Genomic DNA, 24,538 nt, shown 5'->3' with positions numbered 1-24,538 from the left:
CACTGTTTTTATATATTATACAACAGAACTCATAATTTCTGACTACAAAGTGCTATACACTGGGCATTTAGGGTTTTTAAATACAGGTATTCTGAGGTTCATTTACATGCCAGACCTGAAAACGCCATGCACAACAGCTAAAGCTGCATCTAAACCTGGAGATCTGGTTTCTGCTCTGAGAGGCATTTTTTTACTTGAGTTTAGCATGTATGTTCTTGAGTAATTTTGTTAATGACCTACAAATGCCCATTATATTTACAGACTGAAACACATCTATTCTCTTATTGTCTTCCTACCTGTACATGTACAAATCTTTGTAGACATAATTCTGTGGGATCTGAACAAAGGAAAGAAACTGATTATTCTTTGCAGCTGATGTGCAGGTGGACAGCTTGCTTTCCACATTCTCTATTCCTTACCTGTCTCTATTCCTTATTTAGAGGGATTTTTTTGTTATACTACAGCTGCAGAGCCCTCTGCCTCCTCAGTCAACTAGTCTCAAGTCCTGCTGCCCAGGTTGCTGAGATGTCCTCCAAATGCAGATGTCTATTCCCTACATTTTTTTTTTTTTTAAGTGGTGCAAAACCCTGCCTAGATTTCATGACCTAAGACGAATTTCAAACAGATCAAAAAAGGTTTTAAATAGAGCAAGAATATTATTTTTAATATTTTAACCTGAAATTCACCAAGTATCTTCTTTTTCCTCCACTCAAAGCTAACAGTTATTGACTCAAAGTAACTAGATATGTATTTTGCAGATCTTAGTAATGTACTGGACATTATAAATCTGCTTTGTCTACCAAGCGCAAGGACACAGATTTGGGTATCATGTAGAGAAGTGGTTTGAGAGTACCTTACAGATTTCTTGACTACTCTTCACAAGACACTGATGGGAGGTCAACATCCATTCTAATCAAAGCTCTTCAACATCACAGTGCACAAGAGAAAATCTTAATTCATGGGAACGTTATGTTGTTTGCATCACACCAGAAAAAGTATAAAAATAAAAACCCAAAACAAACACCCTTCTGCCCACAGAACACCCACCCACTACCACCACTCTTACTTCTTCAAACAAGTCAAGCATATACCCAGCTAACTTTTTATGAAGATAATGACAAAAACTTGAGTTGAAGACAAGCAGCTAGATCATCTCATCTGTCCTTGGGATAACAAAGGAAAGACCAGAATACATATTGTAGCACTTAGTTTGGTTTGAATATATCAGAACAGCGCAGACTACATAAAAATTTATTTATCTTTCAGCACTGCACTCTCAAAATGTATGTATAGATTTCTGTTACATCTCCTCCAGACCAGCACTTATATTTATTTTAAATTGAAGACCACAGTTCTGAATAGTGCTTCAGGATTTGACTGGCCTTCAATACTCAGCATTTGTTCCATAGTACGAAAACCACAATGGAGCGGGAGTGCTGATGCAATAAAATATTCGTTTGTACATGTGAGTTGTCAGAACCATAAAGCAGTAATAGAATACACTCAGAGTCATCTGTCTGATCTAAGATTACAGGCATATAAAGCTTAACACTGAGATTTCTACTAGTAGAGTATGAGAGCTGCACTAAGCAAAAGCTTTTACATTCCAAAAATAAAGTTAATTTGATTAACTCATCATGGAAACAAAGCTGCAAATGACTAAACTAATTTGCTATTCCTATCTTAGACACCTGGTACCTAATATGTACTCAAGCTATACGCAGAGCAATAGACCAAACAACTACTAAAAAAACCCCACCAAAACCAAACCTACAAAAACAATCAATGCTTGATCTGGTTTAATTAAATACTGTTCTACTTGCCAAAACACTGTCCTTCATCAGCTGTAAACCCTACGGTTCTGCCAACTGCTAACCCTTTCAAAGAGGAAAGGCCTACTTTATCCATTTGTTATATACAAAATTGCATTAAGGAAATAATTTCCATGAAGCTATAAACCTGAAATGGTCAGTTTCAAAGGGTTGGGTTTTTTTTGTTTCAGTAGATAAGAAGTGATGTCTAACTTTATTTCCAAACTTACCCTCTCAGCTATTTTTTTCTACTGAAACTATTAGCCAGCTAACTAGGAGGAAACAATTAAAGAGAAAATTCAGCCTTTTTAAGAAAATAGGAAACAAACCTTTCATGTTTTAAGAGCAAAAACCAAACAAGTATTGAACAAGTATTTCACTCATCTTCTCTGCCCAGTATTAACAAAAAGCTTCGCTATATTTTATGCTAAAAATGGGCTGTTTAAATGGTTTTTTGCTTTAGCTCAGAAGATAAATTGTTCAGTTTATACACATAACTTACTCTTTAATACCTTTATTATTCTGAGATGCTTAAGTAGGAACCCCAGAGCTGGCCTCTAAACCACTGCAAGGAGCAAGAGGAGGAACATGAAGGTGCATGAAGGAGCAACAGGCAGCAGTCTTTGTAGGAGAGCACTTCCAGGCACAGAGCCTATTAGTACTTCCCTCATGAGGAGGAAATATTCCTCTGCAAGACCTTTGTTTGACAGTGTGGGGCCCTGGCAGCAATAGGAAACTAAGAAGAAAACCAGTCCTGCTTACACTGAGCTCTGGCAAAAAAAAAAAAAAAAAGCTGGATTTGTCCCCTGAACCAGCTAACAGCACAATGCTGCATCCTACTTATTCAGCAATACCTCAGGCTGATACTGTCACCCAAGTTCTCACCCTGTACTCAAACCTTGTCCTCAATAGTCAGAAGGTCCTTACCCTGACAACAGATCCACTAGAAAAAAAAAACCTTAATTGCTCAATTATGCAGATCTCATTCACTAGTGTTCCACAGAATCTGTGGTGTTGACTTTAGTACACCTATTCTTACTAATATACATGAATACAGAGCAGAAAAAAAAAAAAATCCAACCTGGCTAATATTTCACACATTTATTATTTGATCTTCAGTGATTTCACTGACAGAGAAGCCTGTTAACTCTTTCTAGACTTGATGGGAGAAAGGCAATGTTTCTTTATAGCCACAAAGCCTGCAGAGTTATTTAGATTTTGTCTGACAGATTTTGATAGTTTTGAACAGGAACAGAAAAAAGTTACTCCCAGGTAGTGAACTGAGAGAAGAACCTGGCTCAGCCTATCCAAAGTAATATTTAGAAAGTTGTTATCTAGAAAGCACATAAAAATAAACTTGCCTTCCATAAAGATCCTGTTCCAGTAGATTTTTCCAACGTGATTTCCTCCAAGAAATATTAGATTTGATAAAATCAACATTGAAGTGCTAACAGATGCTAGGACAGCATGAAGTCGACGACGAATTCTTGGTGAGAAGAAATGCTCCTGAGGGTCAAAACAAAACGTGCAGATGAAGTCAAGAAACCCTATAATTTTTCAACCAATGTTAGAAAAAGACATGTGGTTATGACAGACAATTTTCATGCAGAAGTTCAAATCCTTATGGAATACACCCCAAAGCTTTTAAAATATCTAGCAGAACTCCCACCAATGTCATTTAAGTCTGGGTAAGATTTCATGATAAAAAGTCATGTTGAATCATAGTTGAGGTTGGAAGGGACCTCCAGAGGTTACCTAGAAAGGTCATCAAAGTAGGGTCAGCTAGAGCAGGCTGCTCAGGACTGCATCCAGTTGGGTTTTGAATATCTCCAGTGATGGAGACTGCACAACCGTGCTGAGAAAACTATGCTGGTGTTTGGCTACCCTCACAGTAAAAAAGTTTTTCTTACGCTTAAGTGGAATTTCTTCTATTTCAGTTTGTGCCCATTCTGGCTTTGTCTTCCTCCTCCTTACAATTAGGTATTTATACACATGGATAAGATCTCCCCGAGCCTTCTCTCCTCCAGTGCTGAATAGTCCCAGCTCTCTCAGCCTCTCCTCATATGGCAGATACTCCAGTCCCTTCACCACCCTTGTGTCCCTTTGCTGGGCTGCTCACGCCAGCATGTCCATGTCCGTCTTGTAGTGAAGAGCCCAAAACTGGACACAGTTCTATACATTCTATGTCTTTTTTTTTTTTTTTCCTTACTAAATGTACTCCTTGGCAAATTTTTGCTGATGGATGTAAACAGCAGCAACATGCTTCTGGGGTGGATAATACTATCCAATAGGTTCCAATATGGAGTAAAGCACTTCAGTACAAAACACACATCACCAAACAACTTCAGAAGTCATTAATGCTTTGGTTGATTAATAAGACTTCACTGAAAGATTCCAGAGTCAGATCAGAACTGGTTATCTCAATTAATTCAAATAAACAGATACTTTCGTATTAAAAAAAGATTTAAACACACATGCAACCCCCCTTTTTTTTTCAGTGCAAATATTACTGCTCGTGTTCGAGAAGTATAAATATCTGGTTTAAAGTTTTAGTACTGCTGTTCTAGCAACACAAATAAAGTAGGTCTCTTTCTACCATATGCTAGTACACATTTTTCTGATTCTATATTTTGTACTATCACCTGAGGTGTGAGTGCAACACAGAGACTGCAAGAAGACAGTGAAAGAAGGATGAGAAAGTTTTAGCTTCCTCCAATATTCAGTTGTTAGAACAAATATTAAAGAGCATTATAGCACATCACAAAGAAATATTATCTTACTATTGGAAAACGAAAAATATCTTGTTCAATATGGCTCCAGGCTGAAAGTCTCTTTACACAGTGCCTGAATCTGCAAAAAGACTGAATGCATTGTGTGAAGTGATAAGCATTTTCCAGAGCATGGGAATGAAGGAAAAATATCAGGAGTGGCTCAGCCTTCACATCACAAATGGTGATGTTGCAGAAAACAAAGTCTTGTGACTGCAGCATCAAACAAAAGGAGCAGTAATTAATCTTTAATAGCTGCAATCAGATTCATGCTCAGATACCTAAACCAACATAAACACATGCTTAAAACAGACCTAAAAATACATTCCTAGACAATTAAATGCTAGCTTTGTAAGCATCAAAACAAATGTTTCAACTGCTAAACTATAAAATGACAAATCTTCAAAATAAATGACAGTTACAAGCATAAAAATACAATTTTAACATATTACTGCAAAGCAGATCTCTGGTAAATTGAATGTTAGCCCCAGTCAGAACTATATCTAGTGTATGAGTTAGTCTGAGTCAGCACAAAACTAGGGATAGATAAGCTTCAAGGAAAAGTACTCTGTATCAGGCTGTATGCATAATACAGCAATGGTCAGTCTTCCATACGACACTATGAAAAACATTCATGTCTCAAAACAGAGACTGAGATTTTTCTCTGAAAATTTTAGATGAAAACTATATCATCATAGGAGAAGGACAGAGAACATAAGATAATCATAATTATTCACAGGAAACAACAGTTAGTGAAGGAACTTTTTCCCTTTCTAGTACTGCATCTCCAAAGGTGCCCAAGGACTTCCAAAACATTCTCCCTCAGAAGATATCTTTAGTTTTACTCTTCCTGAAATGCACACTATGATTGCATGGCTCCATACATGAAAAATGTATGCCTTTTCAGAATGCGTTAGTGTATTCAGATAGAGATATTAAAAATCTTGCTACTAAATCCATATTAACAACCAAGTTTAAGTAAGAAGCAGTTATGATCATGCCAGCTTGAACTTTTGTGTTAAGTCACCAAACTTACCCTCTTCCTATACCATGCTAATTAATTCTGATTGAGCTGTAGCTTATCTACAGAGCATAGTCTATCATCAGATTTACCCTTCACTCTCCCTTTGCCTATCAAACTTCTTCATCAACTCTACAGAGAAACAGTTTTAATTAGTAAAGGGGGAAAAAAAAGAACCTTGTGGTAGAGCTGTAAGAAAGATTTAAGAGATGGACAACCCATCAGAGAGCTGGTGTTGGACTGCATTTTCCACCAAGGCACTGACTAGACTTGGTAAGTTTGTGAGGTCTGCCTGTTTTGCAGCCCAAAGCAGCAAAATGAAGACAAACAGGAATAGCTAAAAAAGCTCTGCCACTTTTTAAAAAAAAGGATAGTTACTAAAAAAAACCCCAACCTGTCACATATAATATGTCACCCTCTACAAAAGTGCTTATGTGTTAAACAATATAGACTAACTGTAGTACAGACCATAAAAGCCTTTGGTCATTTATAAGGTATAAGGGAGTAGTTTAAAACAGAAACTGTTTAGGCAAACACTGAACCCTTTCTGGGTTTTGCTGTCGCTAATTTCCATTAACTTTGCTAGGCACTGATCCAAAAATCAGTAGACATTTTCCTGAGAGTCTCTGATGTCAATGCAGCTTTTACCCAGCTGCAACAAAGGTAAAAAAAGAAAATGTTCTTTAAACATCTCATGTCATCTAGAAAAAGCTAACTATGAAAGTACCTGAGCAGCTACTGTGCTCAAATTAATAAACTGGAAGCATTAATTTACCCATGGAAAAGGAATAAGGCTGGTCTAGACAATCCATAATAACATCTGTGATTTAAATATCTACCAGCATGTGGATTTTTCTGAATATACAGCAAGTTGTTTTCATCAAAGCAGACAAAATTAAAAAAACCCTCCACACCCACAACTCTTCATTATGCTATTTAATGCTTCTAACAATATGTTCCCATTGCAACAATACAAGCAGCTGCTATGGATTTGTCGTGTTTCTCTGGATTTTACTGCTGTCTCTTTCTCTCTCCTCTTTTCCTGTTGGAAATATGGCCAGAAGATAGAGTGGCAAAAGAGCACCTGGTGTTAAAATGACAAGCTGTGGCTGCCTGGCTGAAACCCTAATATTTACATCCTTCCTCAATGCTCCATCTTACTTGTAATCTCACATCAATACTTCATCATGCTTTACTTTTAGTAATCACCACCATCCCCACTTCCCCACACACTGTGACTGGACTGTAGCATTTAAACTGCACAAAAAAATAGACATATTGTCGAGATACCCAGTCCAAAGGCATGCAACATGACATAGGAGGTGACTTAGAAAGGCTGTCTCAGGCCACCTTTCCTGGAACTGAATGAGAGTTTGGGTTTTTACTCCAATCCAAATCCTGCTGTAAACGAAGGCCAACTTCAGATATTTTTGCCAGTTTTTGTGAAAAGCCTCTCTCTGCACACTGTTGGGTCTAGCAAAATCAGCTACCATCAGACCTCTCAACTGGGCCTTCTCAGTCATCTTACAAAACCACTATCATGTAGTAGGGTACCTTGAAAAGTAAAATCTGTGTATGTGTTTGAGGGGGATGGAAGAAGACAGGCATGAAAAGGATTTGCACAGTCCAAACATTCCCATTCCTAAACCTATTTCCAGTTACACATGCATGTCACATTTAGCCTTTAAGTGAAAGACAAGCCAGAAATAGGAAGCTTGTACAACGGTTGTTTCTTGAGAAAGATAGCTTATGAAGGACAACATGCACCAGAATAGATAATTTAGGTTAGAATTAAGAGTGAAGTTAAATGACATAGTGGAATTTTGAAGTCAGAGGGGATGTGAGAGAAAATACACATTTCATTTACTTTTGCAAAGCAATTACACCACTCTATGTGAGAGACAACCAAACATGGCAGGAGAAGACAGCAGAACATCATCTAAAAGAATTTATCTCTAAGATGAGTTAGAGCTAACAAACAGTAAATTATCATTTTCACTGATTTACAGGACTGTGTGTAACAATACTACTGAATGCCATTGAGAGATGAAATTGAGGGTCCAGAAGTGCTTTTCCTAAATGCATTTACATCTACTAGCTAGAAAACAACAGTGAAAATACTTTGGGGAATACTGACCAGAATAAGTCATCCACCCTTCCACGTGGAAGTTGGGGAGACACCCGAGACTGAATTCTGTACAGCTGTCAAACTAGGCAGTCCTATACAAAATATCAGGCTAAAGTCTTCTTTTACAGAAATATATTCCCCAGTATATTATCAGGGACCCAATCCTACATCTTCCTACAGCAACCATTCTTAAAACTTTTTCTAGCAACAGTGGTGGCACCACGGTGATCTGACACGTCTCAAATGCTCGTTATTCAGAGAGCTGCTGAATCCATTTGCAGTAGCTTGTTTTGAGAGGAGGTCACATGCATCACGCTGTTTTTAGCAACTGGGTTGCATGTTTTCCCACACACTGCAAACCCACCCTGATGACAGGGTGACATGTGGCAAGAAGCCTCCCCTGACAGACAGTAGCTGGTAACTTCCTGGCAAGTGCTCAGAAGATGGAAAATAGTTATGCGTGCTGCATTCGCAACACATCTCATTTATATAGCTGCTCTGGGACAGATTAAAGAAAACTTCTACATAAAGTCAGTGATGTTATCAAGCTCGTTCATACTAAAAATACTTTAACAAGTCCCATGTAAGGGAATTAAATTTGGTGCAATTTGAACAAGCGTCCATCTTCATGGAGTAAAACAGAGACTCACAACACTTACTCCTTTTTGAACTACCCTTCCAGAAACTTGATAATCCAAGCACATGGCAAAATAAGAGCGTATGGTAAAATTGGAGAAGCAGCTGAGTATTTCTTATGGGAACATATGCAGTGTGGAATAAGACTGTCAGATACTATGGCCAGAGTGACATGAAACATGTGCTCGGTACTACAAACTGTAACACTACAGATTACATTATTCTATTTTCATCTGCCTTTGGTTTTTAAAGGGTCAAAATAATCTTGTACAATATTTAGAAGAGTTGTCTTTTTTTAAACATATAATATGTAATTACTATCTGTTCTACAGATTTCATCTTCTCCAACTTAAACCGCTCAGCCAAATTATCCACAATAATTCTAAAATAAGATACACAAACTGCACTATTTGTTGTGTTGAAGAAATCAAGCAAATTAATTACCATTAATATAACACCTAGTCCTGCATTATCTTTCACTGCCTCTCCTAGTGAATGAGGGGAGTAAGCGTGCTTCCTACAGTTATGAAAGCTCCATCCTTTTTAATTTCCTGAAGGTTTTTACTAGAGAAGCAATGGCTAAAAGCTAATGTAATGTTGACTCATCTTTATGTTTCAAAAACTACATTAAACATTCTCTGCAATAGTCTGCTATATAGGATTTGCAAGGATTTTGGGAGGAAGGGGACAAATGGTAAAATGTTTGCGGGCAAAGCTGCCGCAGTACAGGAGGGGCACAGGTGGCGCCATTATACATATCAGAAAAATGCTTGGAAAAACACTCGAATTGCTTGCTGGGGTTCCTTTTACCAGCGCAGTTTAAGGATTTGAACTTTGGTTTTCACCCCCCATTGCATCACAACTGAAGAGTAAGGCCTGAATTTGTTTACCTCTCTACAGAAGCAACAGAGACCACCTAGTCAATCTTAAAAGCACTTCTAAGTGTTTTCTTTTAAAAAATGTTTAGATAAATGACAGGCCAACACTTCAGTGTCTATCCCTAAACTCTGATAATCACCCCATTGCCATAAGAGTGAACACCTCAATGCATCCCTTGAATCTGGGTCATCCGCAATGCAGCCATTTGCCAAAAATAACGGGACAGCATAAAAACAAGAGCACGGGTGAAAAGCTGAGAGTGAGGAGCAGATGGGACGGTGGGAAGGGAAGCAACACATCCTGACTAACAGTTACTGGCTATTTTATCTATCTGCAGTTAGGAGCACTGAAAATGGAGGGCAGGGTGTGACTGAGCAGCTGGGGGAGCAGATGGGACGGAGGAAAGGCTGAAAATTGTGACAAAGCTCTGCCAAATAGAATGTCAATTTATTTAATTTTTAAAGCAAGCAATAGAAATGAACATGGGTTGGGTCCAAACAGTGGGGCAACTTCTAAAAATATTTGTCAATACACACTGTCAATGGGTAATAGTGACAAAAGCGTGTTTGGGAGACTACAGAAATTAAGGGAGGGACTACATGTGCTCATTAATAAAATGCCGGTAGAAGTTAGGCTCGAAGAGCAGTAGCAGCAAGGGAAAGGCAGTTGATGAGAGGACATGTCAATATAATATCTACTCATGCACTTGGAAGCTGAGGGACAGATGTTGAATAGTGTAAAAGTAGAGACTGTACCAAAGAACAGAAAAGCAACAAAAATTAAAAAGTCTGGTTGAGTACACATGCAAAATATCCCTTTATGAAATAATCCAAAAGGAACTGTGGAATCCCCAGAGCTGTAACAGTAACAAGATAAGGAATAGGCCTGCAAGGGGAAAAGGAACAAGATGTAATTCAGATCTCATCCATCAACAACTGCCACACCAAATGGAAGAATAAATTTAATTTCTCATCAACATACACTGTACCCTTCAGTAAATATGCTAATCATTCTTGTTTGCTCTGTTCTTCATCTACCTCTAACCAAGACCCATTCCCCTTTACTTTTCTTTGCTTTATTTTTCTGGCATTTTATTTTGCTTGCAGTTGCTCTGTCCCTTCTTCCCTAGCTGAACTGTGGCCTGAGGTCAACTCCTGCTTCTTTTTAAGGTATATACTTTCCTTTCAAAGCAAAGGTAAAATTAGCTCCTGGAAGGTTCACACATGAAGGTAGGAATGGACAAAATTTTTCCAAGAGACAGGATGATGCAAATGACCTGTAATTCCCTACATCACTCCTATAAAAAGAGGACCACACAATTAAAATCAAGCAGCTGTCAGTTAAGATCTATTTTCACAAATAGAACTTGTTTCTGAATTTAGGAATAAATGCTATATATAGTATTTCAGAAGATACTCATCTTCTCTATTGATGTCTTACTAAACATTCACTCAACAAAATGCTGTCTTGCACTAGCACCAGTTCATTTTTAGATTTTCCAGAAGATCTACATTTATAGCATCTCTCAGCAAACAGCCAACCCCCACTTCTGTTTCAAGAAAGCCTCCTACCAGCTCGTATGTGTGCACTACACTTACAGATGCATGTGTGAAAGTTTGACATACACAGAAGTAAATTTCTGTACTTGCTCCTACACTTACTCTTCACCCTTAAAGAACCTGCCCAAACATTTCTTTTTTTAAAGTGGCAGCTTGTGAAAAGTGCGAAATGAACAGCATTGAAATGCACCATCCTCCTTTCTGGTTTATGTTTAAAGCAAGGAATTTAACCAAGTCATGGCAATGCACATAATCTATAAACGTGTCTCAGCTCTCCCCATGGAGGACAGATCAAGAGCGCCACACACTCCTCTGTGTGAGGTCCCTGACATCCTTATTTTTGTTCTCTGGTTCCCATTCTGCGTGTTCTGGTTCTCTCAGTTCCTTCATCCACATTTTAACATTTTTATCTTTTAAATTGTAATCAAATTGGGAAAGGATCTAATTTCATCTATCATTAGTGCTGCATTTTGGTCCTGTCCTTATGGCCCTCCTACACGATCACTGGGAAACTGAAAATGTTAACAAATAAATAATACACAGTAATAATCCCCATGGAGACATCTGATAAACACTCTCAGCAAATACAGACCTCGCTTTCCCTGTGGCAAGTTTCTGTAGCTCAAGGCACAGCAGAAAGACAAGAGTACAACTGTTCCTCGGTGCTTTAATTTGTACTTCTGTAACTGCTGACATTTATTGTATGGACTAATTTTTGAGGTGAACAACAGAGGGAGGCTGTATTTGTGTAACAGTAACAAGGAAGCACATAACCAGCATTGCTCTGCCTTCTTTTGGCCCCACAGCATGATTTACTTGTTTTTTCAAACTGTGTATGGCTTGAGCACCAGAAAACTGCCTGATGCTTCCAAAACAGAAGAGGATGTACATAATGCTGGTAGGTGGGAGAAACATTTTTTTGTTATGACAACTGAGCAGCTATGAAAGGGGATTCCCAGCTGACATTGCTGTTTGAAGCAGAGCAGCAATCATCTGGTTAAAGACAGATACAAAATAACAAGTTTCTCCACTGCTGGCATCAAAAATAATTATTCTTGTACAAAAGCCCAGATACTTGTACTCAGAAGGTAGGAAATGATAGAATGTTATCTCTGAAATCTTACTGTAGCCACTTTTTTCATTCATTAAAGCCTGTATCATATTGCATATGCTTGTCCCTCACACAAAACAACACCTTCTAGATTCGCAGTCTGTGTTATTGAGTCTGAGGCAGTAAGTTCCCTCAGTAAAGAAAACTAGAATTGGAGTGCAAGTGTGTGTATTTTCAGCAGGGCTCTCAAAAAGTTTTGGGATCCACTTCCATGAAGACAAATGAACCCTTACAAGAGGGTGGAAAAAAGAAAAAAATAAAATCAAGCAAAAGCAGAAACATGGCAAGAATTACTTGACCCAGAATTATTGTTGGCACAGCTAGAAGTCCATGGAAAAAACACAGGATGCATCAGCCAGCCCATATTCACCTTTAATGGTCACTGAGCAGCTCAGTACAAAAGAGCATCTTAATAACTCAGCTTGCTGCTTCTAGGTACCACACACAAAGACCAGTTGTCACAGGTCTGCCCTGGCTCATGTTCACATCTAGGGAAAGGAGTTTCCATTGATTCTGAGTCAGGGAACATCTACTTTGGATAGTAGAGATTTCTGGTTAGAGCAATGATATGGCTTAACTCAAGGCTGGGGTGGGAAGTCTGGGTGGTTCCATTATTATGGATGATACCTATATCTCAAAAAACATTTCTGTGCTAGAGAATAAGAGTCTGTTTAAGGGACTTCATTCAACTATCCTACCTTACATTCTTTCAGATTCTCAGAGAGTGAAGCGGCTAACCCAACAGAAGTCTACAGCAAGCACATAAAAAGGTTATGAAGGAAGTATCTTTGGCAATGCTTGCCACTTAATTGAATCGCCATGCTGCAATAAAAAGAAGTATGAATTACACAAAACTATTCATAGAAAAGGTCAGACAGGCCTGGCATTAGTAAATCAGTGATATAAATACTTTTTCCACCAAATTAAGCAAAAGAAAGATCAAAGCCTAGTGCGTGCTGAAGAACAGCTGAGAAGGGTCTTTATATATGACAGAAATCTTATTAAAGATCTCATCTTGCAAGGTGGCCAGCAAACATACTTCCCTTTAACAAGTTCTTAATGTTTGGTCAGGTCTTGCCTCAGCTGCAGAAGGAAATTTTACAGTTATCTCACAGCAGATGAAAGTAAGTTATACTTGCTGATGAAATTCTGTGATCAACGGAAGTAGTTACACATTTGCTCAATGTATATAGGTCATGGATGTGAAATTCACAGGAATCTTTATCTCTAATAGGCTGAGTTTGGGCCCTAACATCAGGTTGAGTAATTACTGCAGCAGAACCCAATTGGTTTCTTTGTGCCACTGACTTTAAATACAGAGGCTCAGCCTACTAACCCATACTGGTTATGTAGGTTTGCAAGGGGGAAGTTTCAAGGAGTTGAGCTCCTCCTCTCCCACTTCCTCTCATTGGCTCTTAGATTGTGCTACTTTGGGTGCTTTTTGGATTCCTTTATCTAGCAATAAAATGACCAGAGAAGTAAAGCTTTCTGCTGGGGTAAAGAGCTAGGTCAGATCAGCAAAGATTCCAGCAGGAAGGCATGCAGAGGAGAAAGTGGTGGGACTATGAGGAAGGGATGAAAGGAAAATGAAACCTTTCCCCTTTCAATAACAGTGAGCTCTTAGATCAGCTTAATTCCCTGTCAAACCACAGCCCAGAGGTCAGGCTCACCTCTCAGTACCTTTCCATGCTCCACACCAGCTGTCTGCAGGATCACTGCATAATGCATAACTTATGAATAACTGTAGAAATTGTAATGCACCTAGCAGAAAAAACAGGGCGAACAAAATTAGAGGGAAAAAAATGGACAAAACCCCCTCACCACACCCAACTTTTTGAAGATGTCTAAAATTCTGTTCTCTATGAAACTCAGGATGCCAATGTCATTGAACACATCTAGTACCCAAAGCAATGGTGATATTTTAACTACAAACACATGGAGTTCACTCTCGGGGCGGGGGTATCCAACAATCTAATCAAATCTAATCAAACACACTCATCAAAAACACAGCCCTCATACAAAGTATTTCCCCTTTTGCAGAGGGAGGCTGGAAAGGCAATTACAGTGTACTGAAACAGACTTAGTGTACCTCATCACAGCCATAAATGAAAATGGAGAAATCAAAGTATTTTATACATTAAAAAAGCAAAACAAAGATAGTACAAATTACTTTAAAATAAGCCACACTTAAAATTAGATGGTTTCTCAAATTGAATTGTTCATGGTATATTTAGTTTCTTACTAAAGCTACAGATAAAATCTTACACTAGAAATTCATCATAGCATGAGTTTTAGGAGAGAGATCTTTATATCTCAATTTTTTAAATTCTTACTAGACTGAATGATGTGTTTTCACCTTATGAAAGAACTAAGAAGATAAATGTTGCTGTTTCAATTGAGATTAAAACATTAATTTTAACAATCTGCCAACTTTACTCCCTTTGTTACATCTTCTTTTGGATGATTTCCAAATGTTTCTTTTTTTAAAATCCATTGATTTAAAGAGATGTTGTTGGCTATTCTAAGGTTTAAATCATTCTAAATCTATTTTTATACCAAGATCTAATTTCTTCTATAGATCTATATCTTCTTTTTCTGTAAGAAATTTAAATCACTGGGAGAATTATAGCCATTAGCATTTTCTTTCAGAAATCTGATACGTTATTTATTAAAAGTCAATACAAATTCTGTCATTGATTTTGAACAAGATACTACTGGAGTCTCTGTTCATCTGTAAGAAATTAATATAGAATCAGTGAAACAAAGCACTACTTTGCTCAGTACAGGTCTAAATATATCCTGGAAAAGTAAAAGAAAAGAACTGGTAAAAACACAATGAAGCTTCTCCAGTTTAATATAAAGTTCCCAGATATGCCCTAGCTTATGATGCATAGCATTTATTGTTGGTTTATATACAATGTTTTAATAAAGAGACAACATTACTTAATTCAGCTCTAATTTTCTGATATCTAGCAAGTAATCTCTAGGGGAAAAAAAAAATGTTGATAACTTCTCACAACACAACTCACTGAAATATGAAAGTTCAGAGAAGTGTAAACTGAAAAGTACATAAGAAGGAGAATCAGCAATTTTAGAGATGAAATCAGGAAGCCAGGCACTGGTTTGCACTGGTTCGAATTAAAAGTTTCAGATCCAGTTTTTTGGGTCACAAAATTTACCGTTTTCAGTAAATATTTGTTTATATGCTGATTTTACTTCTCACAAGTAATGCCCATGCTTCTTTGTTGACTCCAGTTTAATATGCCCGAGATGACATTTAAAACCTGTCAGACTGCTGCAAAAGTGTTATTTACCCATATTGCGCTAGGTTTCAAGTGCTGAGATTTAAACTACCATAAAATTTGCATAAATATAGGGTCCAATTCTTTTTATATATTCTTAGTCAGCACAAGGATTCAGTGAAGGACAAGACTCAAACGTGCTTTATTTAGATTTCTAAATCATTCTTTTGCAAGAGAATTCAGACAATACAGTGGGGAAAAAAGGGAAGCAGTTTTGATATAAATATTGTCATTCTTTGTGATCAATTAAATTTTAAAAACAGAGAAGAATTCAAATTCAGCTTATTCTTCAAAATTTTTTTATATTTTACTAATTAAACACCTCCTGCTCAACTGAATTACATAACCCAACTTTAACAACAATATATGAGGAGGTTTGGTAAATAGAACGGGTTAAAAAGAAAAGCATAAACCTGTGCTTTGCATTTTTTCATAAACCCATCTGCTATTCTGGGGAAAACCACAAATTTTCCTTTTCAAAAATAGCCTTCAAGACCCAACACAGCAAGTGAGTGAAGCACAAGAATGCCAAGGATTTCAGCTTGTCAACAGATGAAGTTTAAGTGAAAAAACCATCCCCCAGAATGGGTTTCTCAATGCCACAGTGACTGGGTTTGCAGAACACCTCTTGCTAAGACAGGATTATGGGAATGCTTCCAAAAGCCTGATTACAAGGGGGAAAAAAAAAGGAAATTTATACAGGGCATTAGGGAATTTGCAGTTTATTTTAAATGTGATACTTGTTAAAGAGTGTCACATCATTCCACCCCTTGCATAAGGAAGGGTCGAAGTCCAACTACTCATTTGCTCTCCAGTCTCAGTGTTCAAGAAGAAAATAGGAGTTTGTTAGAAGAGTGCAAGTTTGTTAGAAGAGTGCAGAGAGAACAATGAGGGGTAGTTTGCAAAGACTGCAGTTCATGTTGTTGTAGAGAAACTTTCAAGGCACAAGACAAAGCATGACTCAGCCATAACCAAATGCAGCAAGATCTGACTAATGCACTAATACAGATGTCAAAACTATTCATATTAAAAATGTTGACTTCAGAAATATTTCAGGGAAAGATTGGAAAGTGTCTTCTAATGAAGGTCTATAGCCATGTTTCTAAACAGAAATGAAAACCAGAGGAGACACGGAAGATAGGCCTTTAAAAACACTTGATGAAAACAAAGGGATAAAATGCACTTGGTTCGCTCTTGGGGAGGTAATTTATACAAAAAGAACCCTACTGCCAGCATCGGTTAACTATAATTAGAACTACATGTTAGAAATTAATCCAGCACATATAACCCCACCTTCATAATGCCACGTCCTTATAATTTCTATGGTATTTAAGCACTTAATTCCCTAAGCATTCTATTAAAATTTCTAATACAATGACATTAGATACAAAAAGCCCCTACACTTATATTTCCTTGTACAGCTAGATGTCTAAAAACCTATGTTGTCTTCCAGTCCAGAGACAAACATATGCAGCTGGTCAAATGGTGAAGCTCAGTTTCACCCTAGAGGGAGGATTAATGGATCTGATAAACTCATTCTCTAAGAAGGAAAAAAGCTGTTTACATGCTGTCACTGAATTCACACTGATGGACAGTTGGATGATATAAGGTAGTACTGGATGTTATTGGCTACTAAATTACTTAGCTGTATCAGTTGCCACACATGGGATTGCGATGGGTGGGATGGAGAACAGCCTAATTACTTCAGCATCAGAACTTCATCAGGCTGCAGAGTGAGTCACCACCACCACCTCAACATTACATAGGACTCAAATTCTGTGTACTTATCACTACTAAGAAAGCAACACATAGGAATTATTTATTTTTACAAAGTTATTAGAAGATATGGGATTTAATAGTGAGCAAACCTGAAGACTAAAATGACCATCAAAATTAAAATAACGTTTTTTGCGTATGATTGCATGTCAAAGACAAATTTGTCTTTTTGAAATGACACCATGAAGGTCAAAAGTAAACGTAAAATGAAAATATGAGAGATCTTCAAAGAAAAATAGTATTTTCTTTACTTGGGTCTTTAGCAGCGTAAGATTTCTCAGTGTAAGCTTGTTCCCAGATGCAAGCAGCTGCTACACACACATTTGTCCAGGAAACATATGTTTAGAAATATACACTCCTAATTTTAGTGAAGATGAATATTTTAAGGCCATCCCAAGTGAAATCAGAATACAAATGTTCAAAGTGGCTTCTGTTCAGCCACATACAACGTGACAAGCAGTTGCTTACTCTAGGACTGCAGAGGAAGCTTTTAAAACCATGTGTATTTCAGTGTTTGCTTTGCTGATACTTTGCAAAATTCTAGTTACATGGCTTATCTCAAATACTGGAAGGTGAGCAAGGGAATGCTAACTCTTTTCTGTTATCCACAACTTTTAATCTAGGTTAAATCAAACTAGTAACCAGGAACTTCAGATGAGCATAGAGCCAGGAAACAAGAACACAAAATGAAGAGAAGTTCAACTTACAATTAAATCTTGAATAAGTGAAATAGAAAGTATCCTCTTGATGCTGTTTTCCACAATTACTCCAAGCCAATTAAGTGCGCCCCAGTACCACAAATAACTCTGTCCTCCATGCCAATAGCTTACAAAGGCAAAAGTGAGGGCTGTGGAAAAGAGTGTTCCCAGCAGACTGGACTGAGATCCTCCCATCGGAACATAGATGTACCTGCAGGTGAAATGACAGATAAGCAACATTATTAGAGATTTCATGGAAATCTCAGAAAAACATCCACTACAGAAAATTTATTTCATGGCATAAAAAAAGAATTTGAATAATTACCTGACATTCTTTATTTACAGGGCTTGCCCTAGTTTCTGCAATGTTATAGACCACTTCATGAAATACGTGCACGTATCATTTGGCAAAAAAACAATTTTGTGGTCATGGGAACTCTGCATTAGGCAAAAACTATATTCTCAAAATTGTGAGAGACAACGGTTCAGATTTTTTAAACCACAGTAGTCATAAGTCAACTTGTATACTCATAAATTACATGTAACTTTCATGTGATTTTAAATTATAAGACCCTTCAAAAGGAGGCACATGGAAAAAAATGAGGGGTAATAGGTGCAAGTTACTCCCGGGGAGATTCCAACTGGACATGAGGAAAAATTTTCACAATGAGAACAAACAGCCATGGAAATAATCTCTCCAGGGAAGTGGTGGATTCCCCAACATTAGACACTTTCAAGATTCAGATGAGCAGGGTGCTGGGCCATATTGTCTAGACCATGCTTTTGCCAAGAAAGGTTGGACCAGATGATCTTTGAGGTCCCTTCCAACCTGGTATTCTATGATTCTGTGAGTCTATGATTATACTAAGTCATATATAGTCATAACCCATAAAATGTTTTCCATTTGTCAGAAATATAGACACATGCAAACATTTTTTATTTTTAAAAGCTTGTAATTTCTTTCTTTTTAAATCTTTCATTAAAAATTGTACGAACTGAAAATATTTCCTATCTAGTTCTTGCATTATAATCTCAAAATCATGTCTGCCTAATGACCTTCAGAGCACATATGCCAAAAAACATCCAAAACCTATATGAAGCACCCTGCATGCAACTCTATTCTGAATTTAAACTGAATCCAGGAGTCAGAACCTTAGTCTTCAACTGATGCTTATAAATGTCCAAAAAAAAGTGCTCATTCAGTAAAAATACCAGAAGCAATGGGATTCTGAAAGCTCACTGTTTTCTGGGTCACTTCACTTCCTTCCTGCCTTGAGAGCTACATCCACTCCTGGCATTTTCAGAGTAACGCATGGCCACTGGCCAGCCAAATATCTGAAAAAGTTGCATATTCCTGTCAACACTTTGAAGAAGCTGATCAGGCAACAGAGTCACCAGCCAGCTCACGGGTACCAGCAAGGAGATGCAGTATATGAGAACCACCGATGACAGTTCTCCTCAGCTGTCATTCCTTTAGCATGACACACTGTACTCATATTTGAGACTACTCCTACTTGCTAAGATAATTAAGGGAAATTTTTTGCAGTGAAATTTTTATCTGTGGTTATCAGATTTTACATTCAGAGATAAATACTAGCTTAAAAACTTAAAAGGGAAATTACCATAGTGCTTTATTCCTAATCTTAGGAAGTAAGAAAATACAGTAACAGGGTAAAATAAAGTGATAAAAGTAATTAGAAGGTAAACAGAAAAGTCATTAAATAAACAAGTGTCAAATGCTCCAAATTCTCTCTACACATAACATCAATACACCTTTTTACTTCAACCTGCTACAGCCTGAAACATCTGATAACATTCACAGTGATTTTCAGTATAAGTATACTTTTTACTAAGCATATAAAAATAAATAGAAATTAAGATCAGAGGTTTTTATTTATGCTCTAGCTTTGTTCTCTCTTCCCTTCCTATGCTCTTCTTGGATCTAGTCTTTTCTCATCACATATATGAAGAAATAGCACAGCAATAATAGACACTTGCAATTCCATTCAAATAGCCTAATAGAGTGGTATATCTTAGTAGTCTGTAACAAGAGGGATCCCCTGCAGGGCTCTGGCACAGAGGGTCAAGAGAGCGGTCACAGACTCTACTGCTGCGGACAAATTCCTTCTATACAAAGGACTATAGAAATGAAAGACCAAAAGCATGTCATCCCCTCTTAGGAGGTACTTTTCCAGTACCTTCCCTCTCCCTTTTTAAAGGCTGATTGTGTTATTTTATAGGCAGGGTCTACTGTCATTACCAGTTCCCCTCACAGGCGGGCTAGAGGGGGGCTGACAGCCCCATACCACAGCTCAGAAACTGCAATCCCAAGTGCAGCACCTCCCCGCCCTTCTGGCCCTGTAAGCATGGCAGTACCTTGTTTTGCAGAGCTTCACCCAGAGGAGCCCAAAACAGGACATTGCCAGCCCTGTCACTAACAGCAAAGCTCACTCTGTCGTACATTTACTGAAACACAGCACTAAACGTAACCCAGACACCATCAGAGACACATCTCTGTGACGAAGACCTTACTCTGAGCCCTAAGGAAACCTTTCCGCTGACCTCACAGGGTCCTGGCTTAAATCCATGGCACAAAAAGTAGCTTTTACTGCAGAAGTCGCTCTGGGTTTCTGTACAGTCCCTTTCCTTGCACTGAGACAGATCTGCTGTGTAGGCACCAGCCACCTTGTCAGCACAGGCGGCAGCCTCCTGGCATTGCCAGGAACAGCCCAGCAGCACCAGCCTGTTCATTTGCAATCACAGCTCAGTTTATGTTGGCCTGAATGGCTTTCAGATTACTGTGCAGAAAAAAATAGGCAATTTTCTGATTTTTAGTGTTTAACAACAGCAGCTAAATAATTGAGCAGCAACAACTCATCATTTTGATGAATGTTCCAGGTCAGTGAAGTTTTAGCTCCTGGCCAACGGCAACTGCGCAACTGAAAATTCATGCACGCTATCTTTGTGAAGACCTGTCTGAAGAAGGACAGAAGCCAAAAGGAGTCGTGTAATCTTTACTAACACTTCAGCCTTCCCCTCCAGTACTGTGGAGAGTCTGCCTACTTGCCCAGAGGAGAAATGCAAAGCAGAAAGCAACACCTCTCTCCTTCCCAGCAGAACCAAGGCTGGCTGCCGGTTTTTTGTCACAAGGGCACTAACCACCCTCAGACTGCATGATCTTGCCTTCCCTTGTAGGGCATTCCTGCTGGCAATTTTAATGTAGGTATAAAGGACTGATGGATATTGAGTCACTTCTCTCAAGCAGTGTGAAGAGCAATTCTGTATGTTCCTGGCTGTTTTATGCAGAAAAATTCACGAAAAGTCCATTATTATGTTACAGAACACATTAAGATAAAAAATATCTGCTACTTCATCACCCACACACATCATAACCACATCGTGTTCTTGTGCTAACACTCTTACGTTGGCAGGCCCATGTACAGGCAATAGGCAACTCAGTGTGAAGCCGGGGCCAGATCCTGGCTCCGTGCTAGCCACTCTGTGCTCTCCAATATAACCAAAATTGCAGAACCACCACCACAAGAGCCCCTGTCATTACAAAAATGCACTTTTCTTATTTTTGAGCACTGTGATAGTTTAGAATCTGATTTCTTAATACCTTTCCTGTGTGTTTACATAGAAAAGTACTCATTTGATGACAGAAAGCTACATTTACACTAAAGCATGAGGGAGAACAAACCAGTGAATAGTATTACTAAGCTAGAAGATAGAAGAAACATGTTACTTCTGTATTATCATTTACAATACAACACACACTTTGTAACTAAAATTTGTTGTGGTTTAAACCCAGCCAGTAGCTAAGCCCTATAAAGCCCCCTGCTCACTCCCTGCCCCCAGCAGGATGGGGAAGAAAAGGAGTCTCTTACAGTACATTAGGAACATGGTTCTCTCTTCCAGTTCACTAACAAAATCCATGAGGAGGGAAGGAGGGAGGGAGAGAGAGAGATTAAGAGGCAATGGCTACTATAATTTGATGTCTTATATATCTGCATGCCTCCCAAACTTTTTCCTTCTTACCAATACTATTGTCTACTTTCCATCTATCATACAGTCCTTCTCTGCTGTTATTAGAAACTCAGGGTTTGCACGAACTGAGAGGTTGCTGTGAGCACACTGATCTGCCACACCATATGTAGAATAGCACTACATAAATACCTCATTTTAAGCTTCCACGCAGTTTTTAAGACTATTTCCATCTCTAATCACAGAAAATCCACAGAGAAGCTCAAAACCCCCAGTTCAAGCACTATTAGGACATAAAAGTAATCATAGATCCTCATGGCAGACTAACACAACTCAAGGAAACACCCTCATAGCAGAATTTCTTAAGAGTTCATAAGTAGATTACACATTTACTGTAGATGTGCAAAGAAGGCAGACTTAGCTGAAAAATGTGAAAATTCACATACTCACAGAAAAAGTCAATACGTGATCAGTGAGCCAGACAGATAAATGAAGAAAAGCCACAGAGTATTTTGCAAAGCGAAAAGGATGTTAAGGCAAGTAGATTTGAGGATGGTAATTGGTCATGTCCTTCCAGGTTATTTCTGAGGGATGGGTAATGCTGGTCAGATGAATGAAACTTAGAGACTGGAAAATTAGACCTGTGGAAGGTGCTTAGTATCAAAAAATGCACGCTAGGTGAATATTTAAAAACAGAACATTAACTTGGGGGATCAAAAGTCGATCCCTGCCAAAACTTCAAAGGTGAAATTTGATGGTGAAAGAACAGAGGCAGGCTGTCAAAGAGGAACGTGTGAATGCCACAGCTTTGCTAACCATTCCTAGTCTGGCTAGACCGCTCAAGGATAACAAGGAAAGGCACTTCACATCAGAAGAAAAGGTTGTGCATAGTGAATGGAAAGAAGAGAAGGGGGAAAGAAAACTCCGTGTAGATTAAGTATCTCGAAACATCTGGGGGGCATTTGAGGCACAAATATGAATATTGAGAGAATGTTACATAGTAAAAATTATTTGAACACGTACACCTGACATGACTAAACACAACTAAACATACATTCTTAGCCTTCCCCTCCCAAGGCAAAGATGCTGTCAGTCTTTACTGTATTTCCATAGACTGTTTTGATTTCAAACTTGCATGCTATTAAACATGTCACTTTCACAAACGAAGCATAACTGTGTATGTCTTCTGAATAACCAAGTGCCTTACTTTTAGTTCCATTTACAGTAGCTTAAATCAGCTTATCTACAGCCAGTAAGCTGTTCCATTTACGCAACTTATCTTAATTTTAACTCACTAAGTGAACATCAGAGAATTGGATAAAATATGTAAATGGTACCATTTAAATCCCTAAAGTAATGCAAACACAAACATAATAGCTGAGGTATTTAAAAGTGACATTTACTTACTGAGAGCAACTTTTAAATCCAATAACCATTTTGTTAGTTTTCTTGAAGTGGTAATCTACAGAACAATCATGAGAGATCTGACAATCATTCCCTTGGAAAACATGTTGTTTCCTTTCTTTTAATGACATCTACATTATAAAGTTTCTATTTTAATAACTTTAGAAAACCTCTAAGAGGAGCATTTATAACTAGTTAAGAATTACTCTGAAGGGCTTTTATTCCTTGAGGACTCAATACACTGCTCTTCCACATGTGTGTAATTTTAAACACATTTAAACCTTGAAGTAAGTGCAAGTAAAGCACCTGTGTAAATGTAGTTCTGTCCAGGGGTTTTCTTCAACATGTGCTGAAATTTCTTCCTGAATTAAGGCTGTATAGCAAGATGCATGCTATCCATGATTTTTCTTCCCCTCTCCTTAGCTATTGGTCTTGGAACACCTTATCCAGAACCAGATGAAAAAAATTTTAAAAAACCCAAACCATTCATTTGCTTGTAATGGCAAACCTCTTGTAAATACAATTAGTTTATGAGCTTTTGGTGTTTCATTTCAGGGAACATTTGCTGCCCAAAATTCCAATGCTTCTCTAAATTTCAAAGCATTCAAGGGTTAACCATACTGTTTTGAGTTGGACAATTACATAGCTAACCCAGTAAAAGTTAAAAACGCAATAATAAAGTATTCATCTTACATCTCAACAACAGAAATTGCTTGAGGTTCTCACAATGATGGTGTTCATTTGTGGACACAAAGAAAGTTTCATCTAGGCAGCATTATATCCGGATAATTTGAACCTTTAAGTCAATAAAAAGTTTGTCATCATTAGTTACAAAATCAATGCTCAACATGAGCCTGAACAATTTTGAGCATAAACGTAAATACCTAAGTTAGCATTCCTTTTGCTTCTAAATTATCCCAAGATTTTCACCACAAAAGATTTAATTGAAATGAAAAGCATGGCAGGACATGGGTAAAAACTAAAGGGGAATTCCCTCTAGAACTGCAGTTGGTCTTCCTTAATCCATTTACTTTTAAGCCTGTGTTTCCTTTTGCAGTCTTAGATGACCAATTTCAAACTTATCTGCTGCATAATATAAAGATTTCAGGCCCAGTTCTGCAAATTCTTACTTCTGGGTGAGCTCTTACCATTTCTGTTTTGTTAGTTCAAGTTGTCACTGACTTGGATGGAGCTATGCAGAGCGCGTAAGTAAAGTACACCTGTAAGTCTTTGGAAGACTGGGTCCTGCATGAATAAATCTGTTTTAAATCACAGAAACATCTCTTGTAAACATGACTTTGAAGGCTGAGCCCCACATATTTTCACCTGAAATAAAAAAATAACCAGAGGTATTTGGAATACCATTTGGCAAAGTTTCCATTAGGGGAGGTAAGCACTGTTCTTACCGTGAAACTAATTTTTCCACGGTCCAATAATTTTGCTGGTCTGTTCGCATAGCTT

The 24,538-nt window shown here is 38.0% G+C and overlaps 1 protein-coding gene across 1 annotated transcript in view; it reads right to left on the bottom strand.

Moving 5' to 3' along the window:
• The window catches only part of HHAT (hedgehog acyltransferase), a 186,759-nt gene that overhangs the window by 74,905 nt on the left and 87,316 nt on the right, over positions 1-24,538 (bottom strand). The window contains exons 10-11 of the mRNA XM_074926062.1: positions 17,699-17,900; positions 3,173-3,317 (exon numbers count right to left, since the gene is read on the bottom strand). Of these exons, the coding sequence (XP_074782163.1) occupies positions 3,173-3,317; positions 17,699-17,900 (347 nt within the window). The remainder of the gene's footprint in view (positions 1-3,172; positions 3,318-17,698; positions 17,901-24,538) is intronic.

Source organism: Athene noctua, chromosome 1, assembly GCF_965140245.1.
Source record: "Athene noctua chromosome 1, bAthNoc1.hap1.1, whole genome shotgun sequence".
Lineage (NCBI taxonomy): Eukaryota > Metazoa > Chordata > Aves > Strigiformes > Strigidae > Athene > Athene noctua.
This window is presented reverse-complemented; position numbering and strand designations above follow the sequence as displayed.